Source organism: Lepisosteus platostomus, chromosome 9, assembly GCF_059453375.1.
Source record: "Lepisosteus platostomus isolate fLepPlt1 chromosome 9, fLepPlt1.hap1, whole genome shotgun sequence".
Lineage (NCBI taxonomy): Eukaryota > Metazoa > Chordata > Actinopteri > Semionotiformes > Lepisosteidae > Lepisosteus > Lepisosteus platostomus.
The window spans coordinates 3,602,824-3,628,978 of NC_142619.1; the positions used below are offsets into that span (position 1 = coordinate 3,602,824).

Sequence of the window (26,155 nt, forward strand, 5' to 3'; positions counted from 1 at the left end):
AGACACACCCACAGTGGGAGTAACACTAAATCAGACACACCCACAGTGGGGGTGACACTATATCAGACACACCCACAGTGGGAGTGACACTAAATCAGACACACCCACAGTGGGGGGTGACACTATATCAGACACACCTCCAGTGGGAGTGACACTATATCAGACACACCCACAGTGAGGGTGACACTATATCAGTCACACCTCCAGTGGGAGTGACACTATATCAGACACACCCACAGTGGGAGTGACACTAAATCAGACACACCCACAGTGGGGGTGACACTATATCAGACACACCTCCAGTGGGAGTGACACTATATCAGACACACCTCCAGTGGGAGTGACACAATATCAGACACATCCAGAGTGGGGGTGACACTATTTCAGACACACCTCCAGTGGGCGTGACACTAAATCAGACACACCCACAGTGGCGGTGACACCATCTTAGACACGACCACAGACAATATGATTATATTGGTTACATTTCAGGAACAAGTAAATGAAAAAGTAAAGTAAATAAGCACAATGTTTTGGCCGTGGAGCCTTCTTCAGGAGTCTTTTCTTCTCTTTTCAGCCTGGAATAAACCTGTACTTGTTCCTCTGCAGCCTACGCATGCTGACGCAGCTCCCTACTGGAACTACATTTCAGGAAGCACTGCTGGATGAGGGCAGCTCTGAAACTCAGAAGTTGCTAAGACGCTGATCCCACTTTAAAAATAAAATCCCATCTGACCTTTTCACAGCTGAAAAGCCGATTTTCAATGTGCTGAAACAGAAAACTGAAATCAATTCCCCTGTGATTAAGAACTCAGCTGGAGCAAAGAGAACACCATTCCTACAAGCCCCAGGTTAGAAAATCCCTTTCCTAGAGTCAGATCCAGTTGTTTATCCCAAGATACTCCAGCAGGGGAAAGTGTTGTGTCAGTTCTTAAATCACAGCCACTACAGATAAATTCTCTTTACTGGCTGTTAAACCAGTTCTGCATGTTCAGTGAGGGCATATGGTGATTAATGTCAGATGTGGAATTTTATAAAAAGTCTTCTCGGAATCCAAATTTCATAATGTGCTGTTACACATCCCCGAATGACTAAGTCTTTCTTTTTCAATACAAGGTAGAAGCTCAAAGTTATATTTTCTACTAGTGTATTCCAGCATTACAAATTTCATACATTTTTCATTGCAGCAGATAAGAGTTTTTCCACACCATTCTCAGTGTGTGTTTGAGTTCTTTCCATATCAGCCTTTCCCAGAGAGTGGAGTTTGCTGTTTCTCAATGTATTTCTGTTAGAAAAACACATACTCAATCAGACAGCGGTCATGTCTTCTTAAAGATTTATTTCCCAGGCTATTAAACGGCATTGCCTGCGGAAGAGAGTAGCCCAACTTTTGCAAGGATGTTATTGAACCTGAAAGGTACCACCTGGGATAAATTATCCATTCATTTTCTAACACACTCCCACCAGGGACAATGTTCCCAGAAGCCCAATAACCCACGAGCATGTCTTTGGACTGTGGGCAGAAACCAGAGCACCTGGGGGAAACCCATGTGGAGATGGAGAGAACATGCAAACTCCACACAGACAGCACCCAAGAAGATCAGACTTGGAACCCAGGACCCCCACACTGCAAGGCAGAAATGCTAACCACTGCGCCACCCATGTGGGATGATTGATACGCCAAATTTGGTTTCAAGAACCGGTGCCTGTTGATTGTCACAGCAATTGTTGGCAGCCAACGCCGATCAGTGCTGCTTGGGAAAATCTAATATTAAAAATTAAAATGTAAACCTTCCGGATATTTGACCAGTTTTTAAGAAAAATGTGCTTTTCTCTAGCTTCTGAAAAGAGGAAAGGGGCCCAAGCCAGAATGACTAAAATGTCCTTTTAATTCCTGCAGACTACAGGAAAACAAGCAGAAATTGTTAAAAAGGCAACATTAAGTCTGTCCCAAAGCCCAAAAGTCTATTAATGTGGCAATCAGAATACCAAAAGCTTTTTTAAAGTGAAGTAATGGGTTGTCTAATTCCCTGAGGCACTGTGGGCCTCCCACGCCCGAGCAGTTTGTGCATAAAATTTTAGGGGGAAACGTATCTTCTTTGCATGAATACAAAAAAGAACTTAACACAAGATTTTTCGACCTATTCTCTGACATACATTAAGTCTCCACGACAGGTTTGGAAACATGTAACAAAGCCACGGGCTTCCATGATTTTATCTTGACTTCTCAAATGAGCGGAGAGGCCAGAATGAGTACAACTTTGTTTTAATGACTACAAACGACAGGAGAACCAGTACTACTCAGAAAAAAAATAACATTTAGCACCTGGATGGCTATAGGAGGGAATTATACTCTTCCCCAGTAAAACAGAAGAGGGGTTCATGAAGTCTCTGTTGTAACAGAACGAATAAGGTTCTTGATCCCGAGATGAAGTTAAACAGATGAGTTTATTGCATGCAAGGAACAATAAAGCCGAAGTCTTGTTTCCCGCAAAAAACAACAAAACCGAAGTATTGTTCCCCGTACTGGTACAAACTTTTGGGTTATATAGTGTCTTCTTCTCCGTTTCTGACGTCACTCGGTCTGATGGTAAAGAGGGGGGTTCATGGTATTTGGCCAGTTTACGATGTCCTGGCCAAATGGTCAGTTTAAGATTACACCCAGGGGGGTTCCTAGCTTGCATCTGCAATCCTTATCAGTTAACCCCCTTTCCTGCCATAAACTCCAGCTTGTGACTTAGAAGTCTAAACCTCATACAGAAAGGATTAAATTCAAACCCCCGTCTTCACATCTTTCTTCATCTCCCTCCAAGGCCAACAGACAATACATTTTGGCGAACAGAAGACTGCGATCTTTTTTAAAAAGCGAGGCAGAAAGAAAAGTAGTGGCTCATTTCTTTCTGAGAAACACCGTGTGGTACTCATGAGTTCTTTGAAAAGCATGAATGCTAAAAGAACTCTGACGTAAACAAACGCTTGGGAATATTTTGCACAGGCTTGGGCTGGGCTGCCCAGCTCTGTGACACTCACGTGAGTCAGAAACTTTGGAAAACCGACAGCGCCTTTTTAATTGAGGGAGATTTTCTATCAGTAAGGAATCCTGTCACTCGCTGACTGCAAAGGGGATTTCACAAGCTGCGGGGAGAAATGGCGGGGTTGGGACTAATCAGTCTTGTTTCTCGGCAAACGGCAACTCCTGTGTCTTCCTGGATGATGGGTGCAGGCTTCACGTGATGTCACTGAGAGATGCATTGCTCCTCCAATCAGAGCTGACTCTCCTGTAAGGCACTGTGGAGCTCTAAGCATGTCACAGGTTAAAGACAGCATGTCCCAAAGCAGAGACTCCTGTGAATTCCTGGATGAAGCGTGTGGGCTTCCTGTGATGTCACTGAGAGACAAGTTGCTCCTCCAATTTGTGCTGTGACCCTCCTATAAAGCACTGTGTAGCTTGCAGAGTGTCAAAAGATGATTGGCTCAAGGTGTAGGCCAGTGGGAGGAGCTTTTGGAAAGGAGATGCAGGGATTGTCCGTCTCCCCATGTAGTATAAGAAATCATTGTTGTGAGATGAAACGTAGACAAACAATTGAAGATTCGAAATTGGTTGGGTATTAAAAGAAAAAAAACAGTAAGATATTTCACAATGATGCTAGCATTAAAATGTTTTTGTGTATTTTAAAGTTTTAATGAATAGGAATGAATCAATTAAGTTAGAAAAATACAATTACAGTACAACTCATGCTTTTGTTGAAAAAAACAAAACAAAAAGTCCACACTTGCTGAGACAAAAATGCAGAAGGTAAAAAAGAGCAATGGCAAATGGGGGGGAGGGGGGCAATTGCTTACACAAAGGGTGGTGGGAGTGTGGAACAAGCTGCCCAGCCATGTTGATGAAGCCGATACCCTGGTGGCTTCTTCAAGGAAACAGCTGGGTCAGATCCTCCAGTCAGGACAGGAGACACCTCTTTATGCAAACAGTGGTAGGCGTATGGCTCTATTAGGTACTAAATACCAAAAGGGATAGACAGGTCAAAAGGTTTTGTATGTCCTTAACCCAAGTCTCCTGAAAGAGATGGTGCGATGTTGCACAGCAGATTCTGATTGGAAAGCCTTTCAGATGTTCAGGGTTAGTACTGGACAAGCCCATTCACCCACTCAGTAATTACTGTAGTTTTAACTGAACAGCACTGTTAAACTAATATTCACATGCACAAACTATGTACCCATCCATTTTTTATCCAAAGCAATGAGCTCTTCCCTCTCTTGGTTCGCCATCCCAGTAAAATTTGGGATGTTTAGCTGGAGGTTAAGCAATTTAAATCTCGCATTTTTAATGAAACAGAGTGGAGAGGCAGGGCCATACACACTGCACGAGCTTGGAAGCTGAGCCTGAGCTTTTTAAGACCAAAATCAAGACGATATCAAAGCTGATGTCTTATAAAGGAGGAGGTTTTCCTGAAGCTTGAAAGATAGAAGATAACAACCTTCTAAAGGGTGAATCAGAGGGGGATTCCGATTATCGGTCTACCTGCTGTCAAAAAGTCAGGATTGTGGCCAGGTGGGTCACATTTTCTGAGCTCTTAAACCGACCCTAACTGGAAAAGACGTGGAGCGACAGAAATCAAGAGGTTTCTGAATAGCCTCACTCACACAGGGCAAAGTGACTTTTAACAAATCACACCGTCCTGTGTGTCACGAACACGGACTGAAATCCGTGTCAGGTCTTGTAGTAGACCCTATGCGAATGCGGTAAGAGCTGGAGAAAACAGGAGGCGTGGTAAAAAGGAACACACAGGGGTTTAACAGTGCACAAAATAATAGTGACAGTCCGCGAGACAGTGTACGGGGCGAGATCCTCCAGACCCCGGGCTCAGGAAGCAGGAGGTGTCGGGGATGAGGCCTGTGCCCTCAGGAGACGGCCGTAGGGTTTCCTGGTGCTAGGCGGGCCTCGCGACATCTTACCCTAATGATGAGCCCGAGGACAGGAGGAGCTGGTCTTTAAATAAGAACACTAAAAGGGTACACCTGGAGAGCTTAATCACACGGACAATAATGGGAGCAGTGGGGCGCCCTCTAGGGAGGGATGTCGGGCGTGACACTGTGTTTGGGTTTTTCCATATCAGTTTTTTCCAGAGATTGGAATTTCACAGTCTTCAAATGTATTTCTGTTAAAAAAAAAAACACCTATTAAATCACAGCATTGCCTGCAGAAGAGAGTAGCCCATATTTTGCAAGATGTTATTGCAGGACCTTATTGAACCTGAAAAGGTATCACCTGGGATGATTTCATCCATTCATTTTCTAACACACTCCCACCAGGGACAATTTTCCCCAGAAGCCAATTCACTCACCAGCATGTCTTGGGACTGTGGGCAGAAACCAGAGCACCTGGGGAAAACCCCACGTGAACATGGGGGGAACATGCAAACTCCACACAGACAGCACCACAGGTTCGGAATCGCCCAATTAGGGTCTGTTTAAGAGCTCCGAAAATGACTCATCTGGCTACGGTCCTGACTTTTTGACAGCATCTGATTCGCCCTTTTAGAAGTTTGTTTGCGTTTATCGTTCAAGCTTCAAGAAAAGCTTCGCCTTCATAGAGCATCAGCTTTTGATACTTCAAAAGCTTTTGATAATCAGTCTAAGACTGATTCCAGCTCGGGAAACTTGGCTGCTTCTGCTACATCTTGTGCTCGAACAGAATTGGACCCTGCTGAGGAGAGAAGAGAGGGAACACAATGTTCAGGCGCTGATAAGCAGCCACTGGACTCAAAGCCCCAAAGTACCAAACGTAGCGTGTTATCGCTCCATGAACACGTGCTAAACTCTGACTTGGTGAAATAGCTAATCACATTCTGAAGCTAGAAAATAAAATAAAAAAGCTTCAGTCGTTCACAATATTAATGAGGTACTGAGGGATCCCTGTAGGATGAGGGTCTTGCATCGTAACATGATGACAAACCAAATGAGTAAGGCAGAGCAGTAAGGTGGGGCAGTAGTCAGCATTGCTGCCTTGCAGTGCTGGGGGCCTAGGTTCGAATCCAGACTGGGGGTACTGTCTGTGGGGAGTCTGCATGTTCTCCCTGTGTTTTATCTGGGTTTCCTCTCACAGTCCAAAGACATGCAGGTAGGATTTTTGGCTTCTGGTGTGAGTGTTTGCGTGCCTGGGTGAGTGCCTTGTGATGGATGAGTAATGTAGGCTGAACGGTTTAGTGACGTATCCTCTTCCCAGACGGGGGGGAGGGATATTTTCTCTTCGTAAGGTCTTCCAAAACAAACAGCACAATTTTCATCAGATAGGTTATCCTCTTGTGGAGTCACCTCCCACTCATCAAAGAAGATTTCGACGAAACAGAGCTCGTCTCATCTGAACTGTAGCTGCAGCAACACGTCTTAGTAAAGATTAATTAATCTATGTCCTGAAGCCCTTGCTAAAGTTCTTCAACAAGGATACGTCACAAGAAGTAATCTTACATACCGGCGATATCTTACAAGAAATCTATCTTTTCATCATGGGAAAGCCCAGACACGTTGTCAGATCAGATAACATCTCTTCTGCCTCGAAAGAGCCAGGTGAGTTTGCTTGGGTAAAACAAAAGAGATAAATAAGCCGCACTGCAAATGAGGTCTTCACAGCGTGTAGGGAGATAGTAGGCCAGTCAGAGCGTTAAACTCAACTACAGATGTCTGATTTGCCAGAGAAAAATGAAGGACAACTGTAAGACCCAGACAGCAGTGACTCAGCCTGTGGTGGGCAGAGGTCAGAGGTCAGAGGTCACCCCCGGATAGCTGGAAGATCACCCAATATGGATGTCAACCCTAGACCTGCCTTAGGAAATATCTCTTTAGCGGGAATCGAGTAAAGCAAATAATGGATATAAACCTCAGAAAACATGCGTTCTATAGCTACTGTATCATGCTGCAGAAGCTCCAATACTTTGTAAGACTTTGAGGTGGGGAGTGGGTTCTCTGGAAAGTAATCTCTCCAAGCAAGGTGCAGGCTGGGGGGGGGGGTCTTTAAACTGTCTCTCGAAGAGCTGTAAGTTGAAGATTTCCTCAGTGATCTTCCTCAGTGCGTGTACGTTTTTTAACAACCTTCCAAAAACAAAATGTTTTTGCTGCTGATCCATGTCTCTGTTCTTTCTGTTTGCCTTATTTCCACCCTGAGGTCGACATGACTACCAAGATGAATCGGCGCAAATAAGACCAGCGGGAATTACTGTGCTTATCAGAAGATTCCTCTAGGCAGCTCCTAAGCTACAAAGTCCTTAAGTAACACTTGAAAAGTCCCGGGGGGCGTGCTCTGTGTGAATCTGGAAAAAGGACAGCAACCCGTGAGATGAAAACAGTAATGCTTATTTTACAGTCGTACTAAATGTGACAAATATTTGTGACTCTGTCCCTTTCTGATCCATCTAATGTAACCAAGACCATTGCTGCTGGTGTTGTGGCTGATCAGAATATTTCTCTTTCTGGGTGAACAGCAGAAGTAGCTCCAAAGATGGGCAGCCTGCCCTTCAGGGCTTTTGGAACGAATTCAAAATTCAAAGCTGCATTGTTAGAAAACACACACAACTTTTTTTTTGGTGTGTCGTCAAGACAAAGGAATTTACAGGTAGCCGAAAATAACAATCGACTGTTCTGTTTTCACTTTTCGTTTGACAGTTATCTTATGTTTTTATGTAGTGAACTATTTACGGTATGCCAACATGGGTTACATATGGAAATGTAATTAGTAAAAACACAACAGCTAATATCCACACACAAAAAAATGCTTTATTTTCTTTCACAGAATAAAATCAGGTCTTAATGGGGTCACACACTATATATATAACCTAAGAGAACATGTTATCTTTAGTAACTTTGGCCAGCAGCCATATCACCCTGCAACTCACAACTGGCAGCCCCACTGAAGCAAAGCAGGTGTGAGCCTGGTCAGTACCTGGATGGGAGACCTCCTGGGAAAAACTAAGGTTGCTGCTGGGAGAGGTGTGAGTGGGGCCAGCAGGGGGTGCTCACCCTGCGGTCTGTGTGGGTCCTCATGCCCCAGTATAGTGATGGGGACACTAGACTGTAAACAGGCGCCGTCCTTTGGATGAGACGTAAAACCGAGGTCCTGACTCTCTGTGGTCATTAAAAATCCCAGGGTGTCTCTCAAAGAGTAGGGGTGTAACCCCGGTGTCCTGGCCAAATTTCCCATTGGCCCTGACCAATCATGGCCTCCTAATAATCCCCCTCTATGAATTGGCTTCATTACTCTGCTCTCCTCCCCACTGAGAGCTGGTATGTGGGGAGCGTTCTGGCGCACTATGGCTGCCATCACATCATCCAGGTGGGGCTGCACACTGGTGGGGGTGGAGGGGATCCCCATTACCTGTAAAGCGCTTTGAGTGGAGTTTCCAGAAAAGCGCTATATAAGTGTAAGCAATTATTATTAACTTAGTTTAGTTAAACTTTAGTTAATTTAGTTTTCAGTGAAAGCACAGTACCTCCTACACGTTACTACTCATATATAAAATCGTAGGGGATACAGATATACCTCTTCCCAACTTGGGGAGCAGACATCCAAGAACTATTTTTTTTTACTGAAAAATACATCCTGATATGTTTCTGATCCCAACAAAGGAGCTCAATTAATCCTGTCTCAAAATATTCCATTCGACTCAGGCTTTTTTATCCTCAGGAGGAAACTAGGTTGTGGGTTTATTTAATGTAATGTCTTTTTTGGAAACGTATTTGACAGTCTAATCCAACCATACGACAAGGAAGACGAACGTTACCGACAGAGAAGACTGTACAGCGGTGCTACAGGAGACAAGAGAGAAGACAGTTACTTCACCTTGTTAGAGAGGGATATTGCCCAGTATGTGATCTCCTATCCCAGTCTGAGGAACAGTGAGCCTGTCTCCCAATAATGCTCAATATGTTTACAGTATATGTAAATATCTTATGACGTGTCTCTGCTGTAAATGTCTGTAATATGTCTGTAGATTTTATTTTATGTTTTGTTCCATGTTAATTTTATTATTTTTATCTGCTTTGGCAACACTGATTGTACCCATCGGTCATGCTAATAAAGCCCCTGGAATTGAATTGAAAATATTGCAGAGGGCTCGAGAGATTTCTCTCGGCGTCTCCCAGATGGTTTATAGTGTAAATTCACAGGAGGTGAGACACACACTCCATAATTCTCCTGAATTCTTTACAGCCCTTCACCTGTAGAAGACGTTTCAGTTGGCTTGATTTCTGTTGGTAATTCACGAATTTTCCCGGTCTATTACGGTTAATACTACCAATGTTAGGAAAGGCAATTGTTGTCTTGTTGTCTTGGTGGTGTATTTTGTGCCTGTCACTCTGTCACATCTGTCACAAGATCCGTGTCAGGTGAACAAACAGACGTGAATTCCCCACTGAGCGGCAGGAAGAATCAGGGGAAAAACTCCCCAGGTTGTGGCTGTGAATCCCTGCTACTCGCGTGTTCCTGTTAGCGGACTCTCTTTGACATCAACCCTGCAGTCCAAACACAGCCCCGCTCCCCGTCTGCATCTGTCAGCCTGGAAATAAAGTCTGGACAAAAGTCCCTTCGGCGTGGTCTGCCCTCTGGGCATCACAGACAGGAAGCGCGATCACCAGCCCCCTCGTCCAACAGGCTATTCCGAGGCACAAGCGGGTTTGCACACAGAACCCATAGGGAAATATACTGACAAGCGGTGGATCGTCAGTCCATGAGAAATCGTGAAAACACACACACACACAAATAAAATAAAAGAAGCACTTCTAAGAATACGAAAAAAAAAACAAGCAATCCAGTGGGCGATGTGGTACAGCGACAGATGACGGCGCTGACACAGCGGGGAGGGGAGAAAAAACGGGAAGGCCCCCCCGTTCCTGCCTACGGTCAGGGAGTTGGTTCGCGGTAGATTAATCACGGGAAGAAGACAAACAAAAAAAAAAACTCATGCTGCGCGAAAAACGAGCTCCCACCCGCTCAGGGTTTCTGGTTACGAGGTGTGATTTCAGCCTGACCTCATCGCCTGTGGTATTCCCCCAGACACGCAGAAAAAAAGTGGGATTCCGGACCCCGGACGTGATCTGCAACGATTGCCCCCGCGCTGCAAGCATGAATACCCCCGCAAGGTCGTTCTGCTAGCCGGTAGACGCGAAGGGTGCATCAGCGCACCACTGTACTGTAGCTCTCCCGTCTCACGCCTCGGTGTTAAAACCTCTTTGCAGGCCGATTAAAACCACATGCCGTAATGATGGTAAAGTTGTTGAAAGGGAGGTCAAGACAGGGGATTCCACTTCTTAACCAACGTCGGTTGGGTGAGTGAAGGAAAGGAAACATACTGACATGTGACCCTGCCGCTCCCGGCTGGCTGGCAGCCCCCCCCACTGGAGCCCGGCCAGTACCTGGAGGGGAGACTCCTGGGAAAGCTGAGGCTGCTGCTGGGAGAGGTGTGAGTGGTGTCATGGGGAAATTCTCCATCAGGGGAGCAGGACGCGGTCTTGTGCAGATTTGAGTTTTATTGAGCTCAATAAGTCCGACAACGCGCGCCGGGTCTGCCCCACAGAGCAGACAGACTGCAAGGGTCTCCCAGTTCTTATATATACATACAGTCCGAAGAAAGGTTGTCTCACAATCTGAGTGCTTGTCCTGTTCTTTGATATGTAATTACCTCTTGTCCTGCTCTGTCTTGCTCTAGGTTCTGTCCTTTGATATGCAGCGGACATTGGTCTGGTTTGTCCTGTTTGCGGGTGTCGTTCTTGTCTTTTATTATGTAGCGTGAAGCTACTTAAGCAAGTCAGCTTTATGGCACCTCAGTGTAACTTTTGTTTGAGGCTAAATTAACAGACCCCACCAACACCTCTCACAATGTGCTTAAGTGGTGATACTGTGATGCTGGATAAGTGAGATATATACATGTTCCACTTCAGTGGGGCCAGTAGGGGGCACTCACCCTGTGGTCTGGGTGGGTCCTCATGCCCCAGTATAGTGACGGGGACACTAGACTGTAAAAAGGTGCCGTCTTTCAGATGAGACGTAAAACTGAGGTCCCGACTCTCTGTGGGCATTAAAAATCCTAGGGCATCTCTCGACAAGAGTAGGGGTGTTACCCCAGTGTCCTGGCCAAATTTCCCCCCTGGCCTTTACCCCTCATGGCCCCCCCTCTCTGAACTGGGTTCATCCCTCTGCTCTCCTCCCCACTGAGAGCTGGTGTGTGGGAGAGGACTGGAGCATCATCCAGGTGGGGCTGCACACTGGTGGGGGTAGTGGGATTCCCCCTGACCTGGGAAGAGCTCGGAGTGGAGGGTCCAGACAGGCGCCGTATAAGTGTAAGGGTGATTATTATTATACAGTAATGGACTCTCATACTGTGGTATTATAAAGTAGAGTACGGTGTTGTACTGGAGTACCAGTCATGGCCTCCTAATAACCCCCCTCTCTGAACTGGCTCCATCCCTCTGCTCTCCTCCCCACTGAGAGCTGGTGTGTGGGAGAGGACTGGAGCATCATCCAGGTGGGGCCGCACACTGGTGGGGGCAGTGGGATTCCCCCTGACCTGGGAAGAGCTCGGAGTGGAGGGTCCAGAAAAGAGCTATAGAAGTATAAGGAATTATTCTTATTCTATGGCTAAAGTTAACATGGTACTTTCTGTCGCCTGCAGGTGAATGATCCCTGGCCGAGACGTCTTCATGCAGGAAACATGAAGAATAAACACTGGTTGCCCGAGACCACAGTTCCTCTCGAAAGCTGTCTCTTTCCTCTATGTCTGACTCTGGACTTTCCACCTCTGCGGTGAAACCATTGCCACGCCCTCTTATATAAGACTTCTTGTTGTTTACAAGCTAACTATAGCAGAACGGCTACAGAGATACAGCAGACAGCCCAGGAAGCTGATCAGAAACAGTTAAGAAGAGGAAGTCAGGCGGTTTCCTTTTTTCTAATTTTTTTTTCTCTTCTTGCCAAACCTAAAGAGCGCTTTACATAGCAGCCCAGAAGCCACTGAGCCACTTTGTACTGGAACTGAAAATTAGGGAACCGTTTTTATTGTTCAGAAGAAGAACAGAGGAATTCCTCACTGTGGTATGGAAACAACAGTCAGTGAATAATAATAAGTGAGAAATGTATTTTGGTTGGATAGAGATCAGATCAGACCACTTTATTAGGCAGATACAATGTCTCACATGAGGAATGTGTCTTTTCTCAGACCCCAGCTTGCTCTCCAGGAGACACACAGACAGGGAGAGAAGCTGGGGGGTCAGAGCGCAGGATCAGCCATTTAAACAGAACCCCTGGAGCAGCTGGGGTGAAGGGCCTCGCTCAGGGGCCCAACAGAGTAGGATTCCTCTGCCAGCTGCAGGATTTGAACCGGCAACCTCCCAGCCACAGGCACAGGTCCTGAGCCACAGAGCCACCACACTGCCCAATATTACATATTGGTGAGTGGGGCAGTGTTACAGATTATACAGATGTACACAAGTGTACAAGTGTACAAGGGCATTAATTTGGAATTTTTATGTCATCATAAAGTGATCGTGTAGTTGTAGAAAGCACCCCATTGTCTCTTCATAGAAGTAGGTAAACGTTAGTCCTTTCTGTCGAAGCATACTCATATTATTATGTGTATTTATAATGTGTACACATAACTTATGTACACCTCATAGTGTATTATGAGGGGGTTCCATGACATAATCCAGAATGGCAATAACCCAGAAATGTACTCAAATGTACCCCAATAGACCCCAATGGACAGGTCTCGGACCATCAAGGAAGCAAAACGCCGGAGGACACAAATCAAATTTATGAAGAAGTGTATTTAGGGTCAAAAACAGGAGGTGCCTTTTTCTCGCAAGACCCGGCTGGATGAGCTTCTCCAGTCAGGACAGGAGGCTCTTCTTTACACAGAGGGTGGTGGGGGTGGGGAACAAGCTGGCCAGCCATGCTGTTGAAGCCGATACCCTGGCTTTTCTCCAGACACAGCTGGATGAGATCCTCCAAAGACACTCTTCTTCTGATCGACCTTTTGGCCCTTGAAACTCTCGCCCTACCCCCTCGACCTCGGCTTTGCCTATGTTTTTTTTCGGAAGTGGATACTTTTGTACTTGATGGGACCCTTCTGGGAAAGGACCTACGACTGAATGGCACAGGGTCCCAACCAGCGACTTCGCGAGCAGCACCTGACAGCAGTCAGACAAACACACACACACACACACACACACACACACACACACACACCAGGGCCAGTCCATCACAGGACACACACAGAAACACACACAGACCAGGGCCAGTCCATCACAGGACACACACAGATACACACACACACCAGGGCCAGTCCATCACAGGACACACACAGATACACACACACACATCAGGGCCAGTCCATCACAGGACACACACACACACACACCAGGCCCACTTTTCCCCTGAAGCCAGTTAACCTGCCAGTATACTATGGGAGGAAACTGGATCACCTGGAGGAAACCCACACAATCACGAGGGGAACATGCAGACTCCACACAGACAGCACCCCGGGCCCCCAAAGCGGCCAGTTTTCATCGGCTTTTGTTGATAAAACATAGATAGCCATGCCAAAAAAAAAAAAAACGACTGAAATATTCCCCAGCGGGTTCCCTAGGGTGCGATCTTCTCTTCAAAGTGAAGGGTCGCTATATCTCTAAGCCGATGACAGCAGAGGTTTTTTTTAAGGTACTTCAACCTGCAGCGACACACTATTACGACGGTCTACAATTTTGTTGTACGGTCCTTGTTGTTTTAAAGAAGGGGTTCTTGTCCGCGTTGTATGCTGTGATGCAAGGGGTAAAATATTAGGCATACAAGAAGTTTGTTAGCGTTATTCGTCTTTTAACACTTGAAATCGTTTGAAACTGTCGAGCCAGCCCAAACCCCGCTGCTCAAAACAATTAAAAACAACAAAATACCGTTCGTGTAAAAGACGCATTTGCCTAGTCTCCTCAATACCTAAATCCTCTCGGCTCAACGTTGATATTCGTTACGGTGAGGGGCTCTACCAATAAGTTTTAAGAAATGCTTTTTTTTTTTACCAAGGTGTGTTTCGTTTTTTCTATGCCAAAATTGTTGTTGTTTTTCGTGATGTGACTCTGTCGCATATAAAACAAACAAAATAGCAGGCATAATGTAAATACTTTATTTTATATGTATGTAGAAAGATAATGTAACAAAAATGAAAGAAAGATGATGATTATTATTATTATTAAAGATGAAGGCAAATGTTTATGTTTCTGTTCCGGACGCGTTCTGGTTGGTAAACCTTCCCATCCGCTAAACGGGCAGAAAGGAGGATAGCATTTCACGGGTTTTTTTTTTTTTCCTGAGCTCTGTTCTGATTGGGCGAGGCTGGAAGATGACGCGGCGCCGCGTCTTTAAATCCCAGCTGCGCCTCCAGCTGCCAGTGTCGTCAGTCTCGGGGGGAGCCGCAGGTGCTTTCCGCTTCTTCAGCCGGTTACCCGCTCGGTGCTGTCCGCTCATCGGAGACCAGGTAGGCTGTTTGGATACTCGACTGTCTGACAGGCGGCCGGTGAAAGGTCGCTGGCGTCTTTATTGCTTTATTGGCGCTGGGGTTCAGCGGTTCGCGCCTGGGGCGGGCGGTTGTCAAATACTGCACTAAGTAGCACAGGTACAAAGTAGCCCCGCAGATCTCTGCGCCGGTCGAGGCTAGAGGCTAGAGGCGACCCCGTCAGATAACAAATGGGTGATCTTGGGGAAAGAGTCACCCTGCGCCCGGGTTTCCAGCCGTTCTCCAAGAAGCAGCCCCTTAGCCGAGGCGTTTTGGGGGAAAAGCATCGCATAACGCCAAGGAGTGTCTTAACTTTATTTCCTCTCCTTACTGAAGGGGACTGTCCCCCTACCCCCACCCCCGTTTTCCTAAGTTTAAGAGTTTCACCCGTCTTCTAAAGGATAGGAGCGAGCCGAGCAAGACCCCAGTTCAAAAACCGGAGCGGTAGAAGTGGCTTAGAAAACGGGCATCTGACGTCATCATGTTTTGTTTTTTTTGATCGCAGCTGACTCTGACCAAGCGCGGCTGAGTCACGGTGCTTCCCACGCGTTCGCGTGGCTTTCTCCTGATCCTGTAGGACCTCCACTTTCGCTCTCCGCGGGACTGTTTCCCGCGTCCGTGTGCGCCCGCTTAAAACCCCCCCAAATAAACGCGATCCCCCTATTGCAGTACCTTGCACAGAGAAGTAAGAGCAGGCTCTTTCATTGATCTGTTTATTCTTATAATAATGTAACGCAACGGGGGTTCAGGCGGGCGCCCTTGCCGCATTAGGTCGGCCCCCCACCGTCGGGGGCTCGAACCCGGGAAGAGATCTCTCTACAGCCCAGTAGCTGTGGTCCTGCTATTACTGGGAAGGGCGGTGACGTCACCTGCTCTGGTACGCCGGCTCTTACACCGTATCTGTCGGCCGTAAGCGTTACAATAATAATTACTACTGTTACCAGCTTATAGGAGGCTGCGCAGGGTGCAAACGAAAGCAGGTGTCCGGGCTTTCAGGTCTGAACTTTCTGGAATTGTCGCTTCCCCCCAAACCCCAAAAAAGTGCTGATCGTGCGTTTTCCTGTAAAAGGAAGTCCTCTTGAACTGAAGAGCCGGGCGGCAGCGCAGATACTGACGCACCCCGCCCCCCCCCCCGCGTCAAAAAAACTCGGAATGCGTATCGATCCGTCGGTGTTGCTCGGGGGCGAAGGAGTTGGTTTCCAACTTCCGAGACCTCTGGAAAGAACTGAGCTTGGGTGGGCTTTGTGAGATCGCTACTGGTAACCGGGAGACTTTTGTATTTTAGCGTCTCGAAGTTTTTAAGGACGCGTTTTGCCTTTTTTTTTTTAAAGCCGTCTTGTGATTTTTTTTTTATTATTGGACTTCGGCATGTAATCACGATTCACGAAGGTGCGTCTAACTCTCGATTCCCGTCGGGCTCCGCAGTATATGACATGATATTTCGGAGAAGAAACGTGAGAGCTGTTTTGGTGAGAAACATGCAACGTTTTGGTTTTTATGCGATTGTCTGGGCTCTGCTTGTGCTAGGAACTCCTTTCTACTTCGGAGTGGGGGGATATAGAAACTATTTTGGATGTATGCGTGGCTTCCAGCACGCTGTCGCCGCTTAATGGGAGTTTAACGATTTAAAAACTTAAATCTGCCCGCCTGCGTACGAAACTAAACCTCGTCGCGTCGCATTTCTGGAGAGAAAGTCACAGCCGACTTCGGAAGACGTGCCTTCAAGTCACTACGGTCAGCTTCCTGGAGGCAAGCCTGGACTAGCCTGAGTTCTTGTTTTTGGCACCGATTTTATTTGATGTTTTCTCTTCCGCTAGGATATCTGGAGCGCTTTCACGTTCAGGTTCAAAAGTATACGAATACCGTCCATCGCATACTCGTAGGACACTGAAGGCCGTGTTCAGACCTGTTACGGTAAGGCTTTTGATGACGTGCATTCTCTTCCTGTTTTTTCCCCCGTTTAATTGCACCTTCTTGTCCGTGTCTTGCAAAAAAAGTTTCGATCGTGTTATTTTGAACGCTGTCCGGGACGCTGAAATGGAAAGGATTCCCCCTCAAGGCGGTTTCCTGGAATGCAGTGTACAAGTTTAGGATTTTTCTTATTCAGTTGAAAGAAACCGAGGATATTCAGAAGCTGGAATAGTGAATTAGCCCGTTTTTCGGGCAGATGTGCACTAGTGCGAGTAGCTACACCATCGCTTCCGTGGTTGTTGTCAAGAAGGGCCCGTAGCTTTTCTAATCTGCACTTTTCCTTTCGTTATTGAAAATTTAAAGTGAATGTAGGCGACTGTGTTCTGAGCATTATCATAACCATTTTTTTTTAAACTGGAGGAGAAAGTGTCTGTGGTCTTGCAGACTTTTTTTTTTAATTATTTGGTCCTTCAAGAGTTAAACCCCGGCTGGCAATGTCCCCCTTCGTTTTAAATCCCTAGAGAAACTCAAACATGAGGCATCTGGTTCTTCTGTCCAGCTTGGGTCAATAGTAACATATTGGTCTGAGCGACTTGCCCAGCTGTTTCTTGGAAGGTGTCAGGCATTGAGAGAGAGAGCACGTGTGTGTGCTCTTGAGCTTGTTCCATGCCCCCACAACCCTTTGGGTAAAGAGATCTCCTGTTCTCAGATTTTTAGGTGCACATCCTGATGTAGTTTCCGCCTGGTTTGTGCTTCGCTGTTTATTCTCGAGACGTGTGGGTGTAGTTGGTCGCCGGCTTTGAGGATTTTGAGTGCTCGAATCTTGGTTCATTGCCTCCGTTCGAGCCCAAAAGTTCTTTCAATCTTCCATGGTGGAGATCCTATAATGAGCAAGACCTAACATTTAAGCTGGTTGATCTTCCCGCTGGCAGCACGGTGGATAGCGAAGGCTGCCTCATGGTGCTGCGGCCCTGGGTGTGATGTTGGACGTGAGGTGCTGTCTGTGTGGAGTTTGCATGTTCTCCCTGTGGTCACATGGGGTTTCTCTGGGTGGTCTAGTTTCCTCGCATAGTCCACAGACAAACTGGTGGATGAATTGGCTGCTGGGGGGAAAGAAGTGTCTGTGTGTGTGTCCCGTGATGGACTGGCCCTGGTGTGAGTGTGTCTGTGTGTGTGTCCCGTGATGGACTGGCCCTGGTGTGAGTGTGTGTCTGTGTGCGTCCCGTGATGGACTGGCCCTGGTGTGAGTGTGTGTGTGTGTCCTGTGATGGACTGGTGTCCCATCCAGGTCGTGTCCTGCCTTCCTTGCTGGGATAGACTCCAGCTCCCCCCTGCGCCCCTGGATCGGGAGAAGGGGTGGCTAACGGCAGTGTCTCCGTGGTCTCACCCCCCCCCACAGTGTTCCCGCGATCACACGCTCGGCGGCGCGGCGATGTGTCCGTCCAGCAGCTTGGAAGCGGAGGCAAGCGCCATGGAGCCCACCATCGAGTTCCGCCTCCTGATGGCCTACGCCCAGCGGAGACGGCCCGGGGTCCGGCTGCAGGCGGAGGAGGGGCTCGCCGCCAGGGACGCGGGGCCGGACCCTGCGGCCAAGGACGACCAGAAGAAGAAGAAGAGGAGGAAGAGGAGCTGGAAGAAGTTGCTTCCGAAGTGCGTCCGACCCGAGGGGGAGTCGGAGTGTGTGCCGGGCGCCAGCCCCCTTGAGGAGAGGGCGCTCTTACGAGGTAGGTAGCTCCACGCGTGGCCCTTAAAAATGGCGGAACGTAGTGAAGGGTTCCTACCGAGCGACGTCTGTCTGACCCCCCCCAAAAAAAAAACCCAACGTTTCTTTTTGACGCGCGGGCTAACCAGCATCACTCGGTAGTTCTGTTCCTGTTACCTTCCAGCTGTTTCTTGGAAGGTGTGAGAGAGAGAGCGTGCGTGTGTGCTCTTCAGCTTGTTCCATTCCCCCGCGACCGTTTGGGTAAAGAGATCTCCTGTTCTCAGATTTTTAGGTGCACATCCTGGTGTAGTTTCCACTTGGTTTGTGCTTCACTGTTTATTCCTGTTACCTTCCTCAGCTCTGTTCTCTTTTTTTTTTTTAAATCGTTTTCTCCAGTTCGGGGGTTGTGGGAGAGCCGGGACCTATCCCAGCATGCAATAGGTAGATGGCGGTACACACCCTGGATGGGACGCCAGTCCATCTCGCACTCGCACACTAGGGCAACATGCAAACTCCATAGGGATAGTACCGCAGGCCTGGAGTCGAACCTGGAGCCCCAGAGCTGCAAGGCAGAATTGCTAACCACAGTGCCATTGCCCTGCCCCTGTGACCAGAATGACATTGCACCATACCATCATAGTTTTGGGGTTTCAATACCACTGGAGCCTTCAAGACCTTTGCAGGACTGTGTAGTTTTAGTAGGGTGTTCCCAATGTGTACAATTTTTCTCTGCTTGCTGTTAACCTGCATTTGTTGCAACAAGTTCTGAAGAATTGTGACCATCATAGGCTATTTTCTGTAGCTCTGGGCAGAGCTGAAAAGTTCTGACCGGTTTAGAGGCTTTTTTGTACCTCCTAAAGAAGATTTTGCACGTCACTCTTGCAGGTTTTTATGAATGCCTGTTAATTTTTTTTAGGCTCTCTAATGGATAAGCGGAAATGCTCTTGAACCAATTTTAATTTTCGTTTAGCTGCCGAAACGAGGAGAGACCTCAATGGCGTGGCTGAGAAGCTGGAGGAGATCGTCGATTCTGTGCAGCTCTGTCCTGCCGAAACGGAATCGGATGGGATTGAAGGTAAGTTTCTGTGCAAAGCAACATTTTTATTTTTACCCATTAGAGTTGACGTGTGCATAAAATACCTTTTTCGAGCATAACCCGAATTTTAATCTAACCCCAAAGGCCAATACTCGGAACGCACAATCTCTGATCAATGTTGGTCTTAAATGTTCAAGAAGACTTATGCCAGAAAATTGGTAAATGTGGACAATAATTGAAATCTGATTTGAATATGAAGGGCATTAACTGTGTACTGTTAAATTATTCCTGAACATCCAGCGTTCCAATACACCCCTGGTTATCTGGTTATAAATGTTGCCCCCTCTCTTTAAGTCATCCAGACTAAAATGTTTGGGTTCATTGTCCTTCAGATGTGCAGCAAAAAATGTGGAGACTTAAGATCTGTGACTGCAGAATGTTTTAATGTCTGTTTTTGAACAGATGAAGAAGACTATGCTATCCAGAGAGTGGTGGAACTATTAAGAGAGTCTGGAGACCAGCTGGACGAAGAGGCGAGTATGATCGTTCGTTAAATGATTCCACATATACCCCCCAAGTATTGCATCGGCTACCTCAGGAATGACCATCGCATAAGATCCTCTTGTTTTGATGAAGGTTCTGTGGTCATGTTGACAGCCGGGCGGTCTGGTAGTTGGCCTCTTATATCTTGGAAAGACTTCTTTTTAAGCTCATCTGGTCTTTGAACGATTTTTCTCATGCTGTGCTCAGCCCTCTGCGATTTGCGTTCGAAACATTGACATTTTAAGCGATTGTTTTTACATTGGTGATTAAGTACCTCATACAGGAGAACCAGATCCCAGGTTGGTGTTGGAAAATGTAACAAGTACGGCTTATCCACCAAGTTCTCATTCTGGATACCTGTAACTGCTGTAATCTGCGTTGGTATAGTACGGGTTTATTCCATGCTGAAAAGAAACAACTTTTCTGACGTGGCGCCTTCTTCGGGTGTGAAGAAGGCGGCTCCACATCCGAAACATTGTTTTTCTTCACATGTTAACGGAGCTACTTGTAATAGTACAGTAAAAGGCACTTATTCAAGCCCTCCTAATTTGATGTAGCTATTTCTGTGTTCCTGTTGGATAAGTTTTTTTTTTTCCTTGTTCAAGATCGACAGTGATTTTTAATTAGTTACGATCTTTTATTTACGTAGCTTCCCGAGCAATGCCATCCATCCAGTTTCTAAAAGCCTCCTCCGGTGGAGGGTTGTCGGGAGCCTAGCCCGCAGAGCACCGGGCGCAAGACAGGATGCATCCTGGACAGGATGACACGCTGGCCCTACTACGAATGTGTGCATTTGCATTTATCGGCCTGCCATTAAGTTTTTGGACTCGGGTGGTGGGGGAACCCATGTGAACGTGGGGAGACCATGCAAACTCCACACGGACAGCATCCCAGATTTTGAGCCCAGGGCCTCGGCACTGAGAGGCAGCAACGCCGCCTACTGCGCCACCCTTGCAAAACTCGTTTCATTTGCTTGTGCTGCCAGGTTGTGCAGGCATGGCCTGTTCTCATATAGCCCACACTAGGGCTGGGTTAAAAAACGGGGTCTCGCTGTTGTGCCGTTGAAGCTGTGAAATACAGTGACTTCTGACCAGCTCTCATGAAATAAGATTGATAGTGTTGATTTTAAATGGTCATGCAATGGACCTGCACCACAAATTCATCCCCTTTAGGGTTCTGGGTGTTTAAAGCTTTTCAAATGAGCCAAATAGCACCTAGGATTCATCCTCCTGCAGCTCCCAGCTGACGCACTCCCCCTGGAGCTCAGCAGGTGTGAGCCTGGCCAGTACCTGGAGGGGAGACTCCTGGGAAAGCTGAGGCTGCTGCTGGGAGAGGTGTGAGTGGGGCCAGCAGGGGGCGCTCACCCTGCGGTCTGGCTGGGTCCTCATGCCCCAGTATAGTGACGGGGACACTAGACTGTAAACAGGCGCCGTCCTTCAGATGAGACGGAAAACTGAGGTCCTGACTCTCTGTGGGCATTAAAAAATCCCAGGGTGTTTCTCAAAGAGTTAGGGGTGTTAACTGTAAAATGCTTTGACTGGGGTGTCCAGGAAAGTGCTATTATAAGTGTAAGGATTATTCATTATTTAGGAAGGACATGGCACATATAGATAGACTAGCTTCGTTTGCTCGGCCGTTGAAAGCATCCCTCCAGATAAACTGGTGGTGGTGGAGGGGATCCCCATTACCTGTAAAGCGCTTTGAGTGGAGGGTCCAGAAAAGCGCGATATAAGTGTAAGCTATTATTATAAACGCGACGGAAGCAGACCGCCTCTGATGGGGGCATTTTTGGTGTGTGTTCCCTCCTTCCAGATCAAGAAGGACAAAGTGCTCTCCAAGGCCTTCCAGAACCTCTTCGGCTACGCCTTCTTCGCCAGCGTCGCCGACCTGTTCCTGATGAGGACGGGGGCCGCCGCGGACGCGGACCAGCAGAGGGCGAAGATCGCCCTCACCGCCGAGATGACCAGCAAGCTGACGGCCGTCGATAATCACCCCATGAACCGGGTCCTGGGCTTCGGCGCCAAGTACCTGCAGGAGCACTTCACCCCCTGGGTCCAGAGCCAGGGAGGATGGGTGAGTGGAACTCGGGGGGAGGTGCCGCAAGGGGAATCTCTTCACTAGAGTAGACTAGTGGAGCTAGCTGGCAGCTGTATCGCCCTGCCCACTGGAGCCCAGCAGGTGGGAGCCTGGCCAGTACCTGGAGGGGAGACTCCTGGGAAAGCTGAGGCTGCTGCTGGGAGAGGTGTGAGTGGGACCAGCAGGGGGCGCTCACCCTGCGGTCTGTGTGGGTCCTCATGCCCCAGTATAGTGACGGGGACACTAGACTGTAAACAGGCGCCGTCCTTCGGATGAGACGTAAAACCGAGGTCCTGACTCTCTGTGGTCATTAAATCCCAGGGTGTCTCTCAACAAGAGTAGGGGTGTTACCCCAGTGTCCTGGCCAAATTTCCCCCCTGGCCTTTACCCCTCATGGCCTCCTAATAACCCCCCTCTCTGAACTGGCTCCATCCCTCTGCTCTCCTCCCCACTGAGAGCTGGTGTGTGTGAGAGGACTGGAGCATCATCCAGGTGGGGCTGCACACTGGTGGCGGTAGTGGGATTCCCCCTGACCTGGGAAGAGCTTGGAGTGGAGGGTCCAGAAAAGTGCTATTTAAATTTAAATTTAATTAGTTATTAAACAAACTGGAAGAAAACAGAGGGGGGGAGTGCTTATGCAAAAGATGCAATTTGGGGCAGCGGCTTTAAATCTTGGGGGGGGGGGGATATATCATTGGAGTGCATGGGTTTATAATCAAGGATGTCCTCCTCCCTCCTGCTGGAGCTCGGTGGAATGGGCTAGAATTGCCATGGCAACCGGTGGCCATGACAACACGCTCTGGTGTCTTTTGTAAGCGAGGTTAAGCAGCTTCTTAATCGAAGCCTTCATTGAATCTATCGGATGAAGGTGGGAGGGAGTGAAAACCAGCAGGTGTGTGTGTGGAGCACCAGGCCTGGGAACCAGTGTCTTACAGTTGTTTTGGTTTTTCCCCCCTCCCCCCTCAGGAAAGGGCTTTTGATGGCACAGAAGACGATGACAACGACGAAGTCCAGTAAGGAGAGACGCACTCTTCGGCGGTCGAGCCGTGTGAATGACTAGGTGTTTTACAAAGGACCTGAAAACGGGTTTCACCCCCAACCAAAACGGCTTCAGATGGCTCTTTCTCAGGGTTGTTGCTTCTTGCCCCTGTAGGGCTTTGTTTTTTATGGCTCCGGAGGGGAAACTTACTCCGGAACCCTACCTCCGTTAAAACCTGATGGGTGCGTGCATGTGTGTACTACCACTCTTGCGTTAACAAAGTTTACATGTCTGATTGTGCCTCAAGAGCCGTTTTAGGCCTGAATTTCTTTTAACTAAGGAGCAAGAAGGGCTTTGTTAGAGTCCCTTTTTTTTATTTTGCTCAACTCCTTGAAAGCAGGCTTTGTTTAATGTCTACTAGCTTGGTGATCTGCCGGTTTTATCTGGTTGGTTCTTGGAAATGTCCGAGAACCTTTTTAAGCGACTGGGGGGGGCGTGTTGACTCTGTAAAAAGTTGATTTTTAATCACCATTTGTCTTGCTTTCTGCACCACCCTGGTGTTGGTGTTTTTGAGAGATTTCTAGTGTGAAAGCTGAACCATTCTAGGGTTTTCTGCATCTTGTGGGGCTCATGCGTAAGATGTTATGGGTGCAATGTCTCGAGTGTGCCTTGATTACTGAAATCCTGTCTGTTGACAGGAGTGAGCTGGTAGGGGCGACACGTTTACATTCCAGCTGACCTCTGTAATGCACAAAAATCTAATGTTTATATTGAAGGGGGTGACAAGGAATGTTAGCATTTTTCGAACGCTAAAAAAATAGTGACTTGGTTTTTGTAGAAAGCTGTGAGTAATGAGTGTGTGAAAGGGGGTGGGTGGGAGTGGGGTGCACAGTGTCCCTTACCGTGCATGGTACAATAAAACTATCCCCACCCTGTGTCACAGTGCTGGCTGGGTATGTGAGGGAGCCTTAATTATCATTTTTGTAATGATACAACTGTCCACTGAGCTCTTCCATCTTGAGACTGAAAATATTTTAAGAACAGATCTCTTGACGTGACCTGCAGACGTCCCCTTCCGAAGCTCCTGGGGAGGGGCCATGAGGTTTGTGGGATTGCTCGTGTCTTCCATGAGCACCTCGGACCACAGTCTTCTCCTCTCCCCTCCAGTCTCGTTAGTGGTCTATTTAGGTCTAGGTTTGGTATTAACTGGGCATGGGGCTGTACAGTGGGTAGCACTACTGCCTTCCAGCACTGGCACTGTTGGGTGCTGTCTGTGTGGAGTTTGCATGTTCTCCCCATTTGTTTACAGGGGTTTCCTACCCTAGGCAAAAGACATGCTGGTAGGTTAGCTGGCCCTGGGGTGAGTGGGTGCGTCTGTCTGCACCCTGATGGCCTAGTATCCCTGTCCTGGCTGTGCCTTGAGCTTCTTGCTTGCTGGGATAGACTCTGGCTCCCCCTACAGACCCGGAACTGAAATAAACCAGTAGACAATGGATGCATGGATAAAAAGCGAAATCTCCCCCTTGTGCATAGTTGAGGTCTTTTGAGAAGTTCTTTATCTTGGCTTGCTAGAAACTTCACCCCGTTTCTCAGTTTCATTCAAATGTCTCTGAACACTCATTCCGGACTATTTGTCAGATGTGCTGCCTTTGTCCATCGGAGCAAATCTCCGTAGTCTTCGAGCTCTGAACACTGGAACGGGCCGCTTTTAGGTCCGGACTACAACTATCCAGGCTTCCTGTGCCAAAGTCGACCTCTCTCATCAGAAAAGAGCTAATGGCACAGAACTTCCTGACATGGGGCAAAAATACTGCACATGTTCTGAGTATTAAACGCTTATTGCTTTATTTTCCTGGAGATTGAGTGGGATGGGATTCACAGCGTGCATGTGTTTATAGCCAACTTTAAGGTTTTGAGATATTAACTGTGAAATAGTGCACACACTATGCAGATGCCTTTTGTCCCCAAGGCACATAGACATTATGGGACATAGAATATTTTTCCCCTCTTTTTAAATTGTGTCATATTGGCTTAATGTTAACTCTACAGGTGGCATAGGTGCAATTTGCAGAATTGAGGGCACTTGCTTGTATAGCATCTTGAATCTGCATATGTGATCAGCACTTAAAACGGACTGGTCTTATTGATCCTTCTGTATGAAGACGTTCTCAATTCAAGTATATGCAGGTTTGGGTTTTTTAAGACCGGGTTGGAAAATTGCATTAAGAAAAGGATGAAGGTGATATTCCTGGAACTGCCAAATCTAAAACAAAAAGATGGTTCTGTATTGTAAGTGCATTCGTTTTAAAGTATTCCTACCTATTGCTAATCAAATGAAGTTCAATGAACAGGCTTGTGTTCTGAAATGGAACAGAGGTATTTTGATCCATCTGCCAATGTGCTGAATGTTTTGTATAAACATGTTTTAATTTCCCGTTAAAGTGGGAGACAGACTGAGATAAATTGTACAACCTAATGGTGTTAGTCCAATTTCAGGGATGAAGCTTTTTTTAATAGAATAAATCTTTAAAACAATTGTCCATTTTTTGTATTTATTTTTTGTCTCTGAGGTGTTTATTCTGAGGATGGGGGGGTAAAGGGTGGAGTTCACACCTGTGTGTTTGGTGTGAACAGGGTCACAGTTGTCCAAGAGCATAGTTTTTATTCTTCCCCACTGTTTTTTTTTTGGGGGGAGAGGGAATCTCTCGGACCCTCAACACCAACAGCCCCCGAGACAATGCAAAAAAAAAGACTGGAGTCTGGGATTCATTTTTTTTTTTCTTCTGGCAGTGGCAGGGGTGCCTTTTGAAAGCCCAAGGTGTCAACATCTGTTTTAACAGAATATCGCATCCTGTATGCGATGCAGGAATATTTTTAAGGACCCTTTGCTGTCGGTGTGATCTTTCCTCTAGCTGACAGAGCAAACTCATTTCGCGTGGGGCTCCTTATCTCGTCTCGGTAAGCTGCAACATGTCCAAAACTCTGCAACTCACGTACCCCAGACCCTGCCAGCACATCACTTCTATACTTGCATTTCAACAGGGGTCGCCCACAGTCACGTGTTCAATACAAGATCTCGTCACTGACTCTAAATACTGGAAGTAATCTGGCTCGGCCATACATCTCCATGTGGGGGGGGGGTTCTGGTCACTTATGGCCTGTCCTCTGTCCGCTGAATCTGACTTTGGCTGACCTTTTCTGTCGCTGCTCCTTGAGTGACCTTCCCCCTGCCTCCCTGAGAGACCAAATCTCTCTTCAAATCTAAACTCTGAACTCGCCTTTTCACTAGGGGCCTGTGTCTGCTGGCTCCTAATAACCCCCCTCTCTGAACTGGCTCCATCCCTCTGCTCTCCTCCCCACTGAGAGCTGGTGTG

At 47.4% G+C, this 26,155-nt stretch overlaps 2 protein-coding genes across 5 annotated transcripts in view; both read left to right on the forward strand.

The window, feature by feature from the left end:
- LOC148654417 (achaete-scute homolog 4-like) overlaps window positions 1–22,359 on the forward strand; it is a 171,895-nt gene extending 149,536 nt beyond the window's left edge. The window contains exon 3 of the transcript XR_015941375.1: window positions 21,905–22,359. The gene's annotated coding sequence lies outside the window, so the exon portion shown is untranslated. The remainder of the gene's footprint in view (window positions 1–21,904) is intronic.
- Window positions 14,417–25,321, forward strand: LOC148654425 (uncharacterized). Of its 4 annotated transcripts, none has more exons than XM_088646545.1 (7): window positions 14,417–14,516; window positions 16,352–16,448; window positions 17,845–18,169; window positions 19,118–19,222; window positions 19,646–19,716; window positions 21,539–21,799; window positions 22,769–25,321. In XM_088646545.1, the coding sequence occupies exons 3-7, from the start codon at window positions 17,878–17,880 to the stop codon at window positions 22,817–22,819; spliced, it is 780 nt and encodes a 259-aa protein (XP_088502671.1). In that variant the 5' UTR covers window positions 14,417–14,516; window positions 16,352–16,448; window positions 17,845–17,877; the 3' UTR covers window positions 22,820–25,321. The 4 variants fall into 4 exon arrangements, with proteins under 4 accessions (XP_088502671.1, XP_088502672.1, XP_088502673.1 ...); XM_088646546.1 differs by lacking the exon at window positions 14,417–14,516 and adding an exon at window positions 15,601–16,003; XM_088646547.1 differs by lacking the exon at window positions 14,417–14,516 and adding an exon at window positions 15,601–15,923.
- The last annotated feature ends 834 nt before the right edge of the window (window positions 25,322–26,155 follow it).